The sequence below is a fragment of the Musa acuminata genome, chromosome BXJ1-9, assembly GCF_036884655.1.
Source record: "Musa acuminata AAA Group cultivar baxijiao chromosome BXJ1-9, Cavendish_Baxijiao_AAA, whole genome shotgun sequence".
Lineage (NCBI taxonomy): Eukaryota > Viridiplantae > Streptophyta > Magnoliopsida > Zingiberales > Musaceae > Musa > Musa acuminata.
Genome location: NC_088335.1, coordinates 42175037 through 42181036, shown reverse-complemented (window position 1 = coordinate 42181036; position 6000 = coordinate 42175037). Strand labels below are relative to the sequence as shown.

General features: G+C 39.0%; 1 protein-coding gene across 1 annotated transcript; it reads right to left on the bottom strand.

The window, feature by feature from the left end:
- Positions 1-2857: 2857 nt before the first annotated feature.
- On the bottom strand, positions 2858-5892 carry LOC103998611 (protein WRKY1). The gene is made up of 3 exons (XM_009420119.3): positions 4459-5892; positions 4245-4370; positions 2858-3393 (listed from the first exon to the last, which is right to left on the bottom strand). The coding sequence occupies exons 1-3, from the start codon at positions 5250-5252 to the stop codon at positions 3216-3218; spliced, it is 1098 nt and encodes a 365-aa protein (XP_009418394.2). The 5' UTR covers positions 5253-5892; the 3' UTR covers positions 2858-3215.
- Positions 5893-6000: the final 108 nt, after the last annotated feature.

Sequence of the window (6000 nt, the reverse complement as noted above, 5' to 3'; positions counted from 1 at the left end):
TTTATTGGGCTCCTAGTGGTAATCATCTCTTCTTGGATGAACATTTCTTGTTCCTGAGCTTATTACTGTTGCTTTCTTTCCTTGTGGTATCGTTCTAATCTAAAAGTGTTTTTCAGTTATAGACTTGTTATTCAGTGATTTGGTAGGACATCTCCTTCTCTTGTTTAGGCTGTTTCACTTGATGATTGCAAGGCTGACCTTAACAGTTAATTTTAGCTGCTTCTTCCTTCAAGGCCTCTCTCTCTCTCTCTCACTGTGTTTGTGTAGTGCTATGCATCTTTCTGCAGACTCAAATACTTGATTTGTCAGAACAATATTGTCATTCTTTGATATCTACACTTTGCTAACTAATGTTATCTCAACATAAGGCAATGGTTAAATTGGTTCAGATAATCCACAAATATGGATGTATCACAACTGCAGCTATGCTTTCTGGTAATGCTCCCTTGTGTCAATCAATATACTCTATTCTCTAATCATGACTGACTGCTCCCCTGAAGCTAAGCTTGACACCATATTGCTTTGGTAGAAAAGATGAATAGGTAATGAAGCCACATCAACAATGCAAAATGTAATGAATAAGCAAATTGAGCCATCATCGACTGATCGCTGGGAAGTGCTTTTTTGTAAGTTCCCAAATGATATCAGAATTTGTTAGATGTTAGATAGCATCACATTGTGGAATACAGTGGGGCGCTTCTTATGAGTTTGAATATTGTTATAATTCCTTTACTTCATGAACGTTGGCAATTGTAACAATCATCTTTTGTGTATGTTATCAAATTTTGTGAGAATCATGCACTACGAGACTAGCTAATATATCTTATGAGTTACGGGAACAGTTTGCCGTTTCCAGCCAATAAATCATTTCTTTAATTGATGTATATACAATGTAATGGATTTGACCTGTTTGGAGGTGAGAATTTTGCTGCTGTCCACAAAAAAGTCACACTTCCATCAAGCTCTTTCCTCTACTGTTAGAAACTTTTGTAAGCTCCTCTGTAGAATGGTACATTCAGCTTCTTTTTATGAATCAATTTTGGTGATGAATTATTGATTGTACTTCAGCATACAAGTGCTTCTTGTCATTTTGTCATTAATCAAAGTAAAGATTACTATCAATCATTATTCGACTGTCTTTACAATGCTTACTACAAGTCATCGTGTTTCACCGGCTTAAGAATGAAATGATGAACTTAGTCATTTGATTTTAGGTTTGTGTTGGACTGATCCTATACAAATCTGCTTCTTTAATATCTTGTTCAACTTTCCATTTACGACTCCGTTGTTCTAGTCCTTTAGGATGCAATATAACATTATTCAGATTAGAAGGAAAGACATAGCTTGTCATGTAGAAAAGAATTTTGAGCATTGCAAAGTTAAGAATTTTTATGGTGCATTTGATGAGGACAATCTGTCATGGAGCATATGTTTTGTAACTGTGGAGACTGAGAAGAATTGATTCCGGCTTTACAAGTACTATCAGTTTATAAAAGAAGGTTAGGACTATAATGCTATATGCATCAGTTGATTCTAAGCACTATCAATCGAATGAGAGAAGGTAATCGCTACGATTGCCATATGCATCCAAGTTTCTAAAGGTGTAACAAGATGGGGAAATTGTTAATGGCATTGTTTCTTTGTATCAGTGAAACAGAGATTTTGGGCATATTAGATGATGTGTATGCATCCAAGCACTGTTTCTGTGTATCAGTGAAACTAAAGAAAGTTCATTACTTGGTGTTATGTATAGCTTTAACCTCAGACTATTAGATGCTTATCAATCCAAAATGCTACCATCTAAGTAATGTTTCTTCTATTGTTTATGTAGCTTTAACCTCAAGACTATTAGAAGCTCTGTTTTTAGATGTTTGCAGTCAACCACTTCTTGTTTCCTCGCATTACAATTTAGCTTCTATAACATGCAAACTCATGGCTGTAGGATCAGCTCTTCCTCAAATTGTTAGACCAATTGTGGTTTGTCTCATACACTGGAGACAGGTTCAGACACTGTAGGATTCAAGGACACCCAGCCTTGAGCAGAGACATCAAAGAACATATGGTGGGAAAGCAAACCTTGTGTTTCCCTTCCTTCAACCAGGACTCGACGATGTAGCTTTGTCACATGTTGCTGACAATTCTCTTTGCAGGCAAGTTTCTCAGTTGTTTGTTTCTATGCTCTCCCTGAAGCATTTCCAGCTGCTGCTTGGCATTTTGCATGAATCATTCCAGAGAGCATCACATACTGCACAGCGCAGGGAAATCACTTGCCACACCCAAAAACTAAGCCTGTAAGCCAACATTTGGAGCAGTTGATGGAGACTTACATGTCTCTCATGATAAAGATAAGCTGGGAAGCTCCATCAAAAAACACTTGTGAGAGACTACTCTATAATTTTTCTCAAATACAACTTCTATGTACAAAATCTTGAAACCAGAAAATTTATATAATGTGTCAAGAAACAGACATTAATCGGAATATACAAAGGCAGAATCACAAATAGCAACATCCAGCAGATGTAGCAGAATAGAAACATGTATTACCCATCATGCTCTCAAGCTATAATCAATCTAACAGCAAGATGTTATATTTGATTATAGGTTTACCAGAGTTTAGTCGTTTAAATAACAATAAATGAAGACAAGTGTACATTAGTTGATGATGTCAAAAACATTGCTGAACAGATGCCATCAATTACTATAGTACATACATTACTGGTTAGCTCAGCAAAGTACAGATCGTCAACAAAGAAACCAAATCAAACTTCATAGTATCAAGTAAACCCCACAGAAAATAAGTCCAGTGCACTCCCAAGTACAAAACCAGCATTTAAGGCCAATAATTCATTCACAGGTATTTTGCAAAATGGATTATATTATACCAATCAAGATGGACACAATTTAAAATTCTTTCAAACCATGGCTTTGTACTATCAGAAAGCCATTCTGCTAGGTTTAACAAGAGATCACTATTAGAAGCTCCAACCAATCCTATTTCAAACAAATAAAGATCACAAAATTCCTCCATGGTGATGGTCATGATATTCAACTAATAGTAGCATTCTTTTGAGGCTCTATGGGTGCATCTTCCATCTTTCATATATTCCCATTGACCTGAACCCATGCAGCGACTATACCCCAACATGTTTTTCTTGAACACAAGGAATATATACAGGACAAGCTACTTGCAATGGAAACTGAATGAAGAAAAAAAATCAACTCGTCGCTAATGGCTCCTTGACCGACATCAATATGTGGGCAGACTGGGTCAATAGCTTGGCATGGTTGTGTTCTCCTTCATAAGTAACAATCAACATTGTTGGATCTTCAACACACCTCTCGACATGCTTTTTTGCAGGGCAGCCCTTCATGCTGCTGCATTTGTAGTATCCTCTGCTCGATTTATAGCAGAAAATATTTTAGTACCAAATTAAAGCTGTCTAGAACAATATTACAGGACAAAAATCATTTAATAGTACATAAGATTGACTATGATAACACTTCCATATCATTGAAGAGAAGTACAGTGAATCTACTTAAATACTCCACTGGTGGAATTATTAGTAAAATGTTCGAGGTCAATTTTAGGATTTAAAAGTGAAAATAAGCAAACAAAATGGTACTTGTTACTAGTGATTGAACCGTGGGACCTTTACTTTGTAGCATGAAGATCCAAGACTCATGGAGATTATATGTTGAAGCCTTGAAGGCCCAGCATCTTAATCAGCCTTGCATGTTATTTGGTAACTGAAACAATCTGGAAAAGTATGTGAACATACTTAAATTTAACCAACATTTGAGAAATGCTAGACCTATTTTCTGCTATAAAAAAAGAAAAAACTACTAAAGAAAAAAATAAATTATAACCAGCAATCTATTATTATTCTGATAAGGAAATTGTAAAAATAATAGTTTACTGTTTGTTTGAACTTGGTTATGAAAAGAAAAATATAACGAACTTGTTAGCTAAAGTTCCAACAAGATCAAACAAAACAATGACTAGATCCATGCAGTTTCATCATCTGAGAGAGAACAGATGGAAAACAAGGACATGCTTGTTTTTAAGAATTATTACCTAAATTTGTGTACCACTGGCTATTTAAATTTATCAATAATGATTCCTGCTAGATTACCATTACGGCAATGATGTCAAAGCACAATAATTATGCAATAAACAACAAACATCTGGCATGTCAGGTCACTCGATCGAAGAGAAGTGTTTAGGAAAGCCAACAACACCATACCTAGGATAGGGAGAACCCTTGATTGGCTTCTGCCCATACTTTCTCCATGAGTAGTCATCTGCAGGGATATCTCCAAGCTTGTTACTTATAGCAGGAACCTTAATGGTTCTCTTCACTCTCAATTTCCTGCAAAAGCCAAGGAGAACTTTGTCTGAATGAGAACATATTCATGAAAAGAAAATAGAAAAAAAAAACATTACACAGGACCCCTGACCTCTTCTTTGAGCAGTGGCACCTGCTTGTTTTGGCACATTTGCCACTTCCATCATTTCCTCCTCTAGAACACCTCCTCCTATCATTTAGGTGCCAGTTCATCGAGTCGGACAACTGTGGTCCACCAAACAGGTTGAAGGCCTTCCCATCCATGCTCCCCATGCTACCATCAATGCTCAGGGATGACAAGAAAGAACGAGAAGACGATGCAGTTGCTGTGCAACTTGAGTTGTCAAACATGAGGTTCTTGCCGCTATTGCTGCTTCCATACATCTCATTCTGGAACTTCATATGCTGCTGAATCTGAAACACCTGACTGTTGTGCTGCTGTTGGAGGAAGTGAAGGCGGGTGGGGTTAGGACTGTAGGCAGCTTGAACAGTGCCCCTGGAAGCAGCATCCGTTGCAGCTGCTGGATTCTCAAGCAACATTTTTGGGGGGATTTGTGGAGGGATCTTGACAGTGGAACCCAACTCGTTAACTGGCTTTTCTAGTAGGTTTCTTGGAAGGAATTGGACCAACAGTGGAAAAGGGTCAGCTCTGGATACCGCCGGACTATCTAAGAAGATGGTATGGTTAAAGTGGAGTTGTTGGGGGTTCGTGAGCCTCCTTAGCCTCGCATGACCCACACCATTACTAAGCATGGAAACAACCTTGTTAAACATAGAAATAGCGTTTCCAGTCTCTGCCTTTAGAACTTTGAAAGCTAGGGTTTGGTCCTGAGTCTCGGATAGCAGGTTCAGCACTCTGTGGCAGCTCACTACAGCTGCGCTATTAGCTTCTTCCACACCCTCCATCTCAGAAACCCCTAAGAGTGACCCCCTACAGATCTCTTCCGCTCACCCAACACACACTCCCTCAGCAGCAGAAATTTCCCATGTGTCGCCACCTAGATAACCAGAGATGAATCACGAAGCAACCGAACTACGCATTTCACCAGATTTTGCTCTCTCTCACAGTGTTCAAATGCGAAAAGCAACTGATTTGATCTACTGTAGTGCAACTCAATCAGAAGAAAAAGGGGGAAGACGAAGAGTCCTCAAGAAAGGTCAAAAGGCAAAGCAAAGGGCATCCGAGGACTTGAAACCAAGCTAAAAAAGAAAGCATCTAAATATCAAACACGAGAGAACACCATGAAACCGGTAAGCTGAGGTAATCCAAGATCCAATTCTGACGATACCGATCCGCTATAGCTGCCATTTTTTTCTCCCGTTTGTACCGATACCATCAAACGCTAGAAGAAATCTTTCGTTTCCCGGAAACCTACAAGAAATAAATGATATCTGGACACCAAAGGCGGCCGGAAGAGACGAAAAATAAAATGAAAAGAAAACCCCTCAAAAGATGGGAAGGGAAGACGGAAACCCTAGAAACCGACTGCGGGGGTTGCAGGGCGTCACAGCCAATCCAGAGAGAGAGAGAGAGAGATTTCCTTGAGAGAAAACACGACGGAAATTAAAGAACTAGATTCCGAGGAGAGGGGAAGCGTACACCGCCACCGCTGGGGGATCCTCACCGCTGGAAGTGGATCGGACGGCGGAAGAG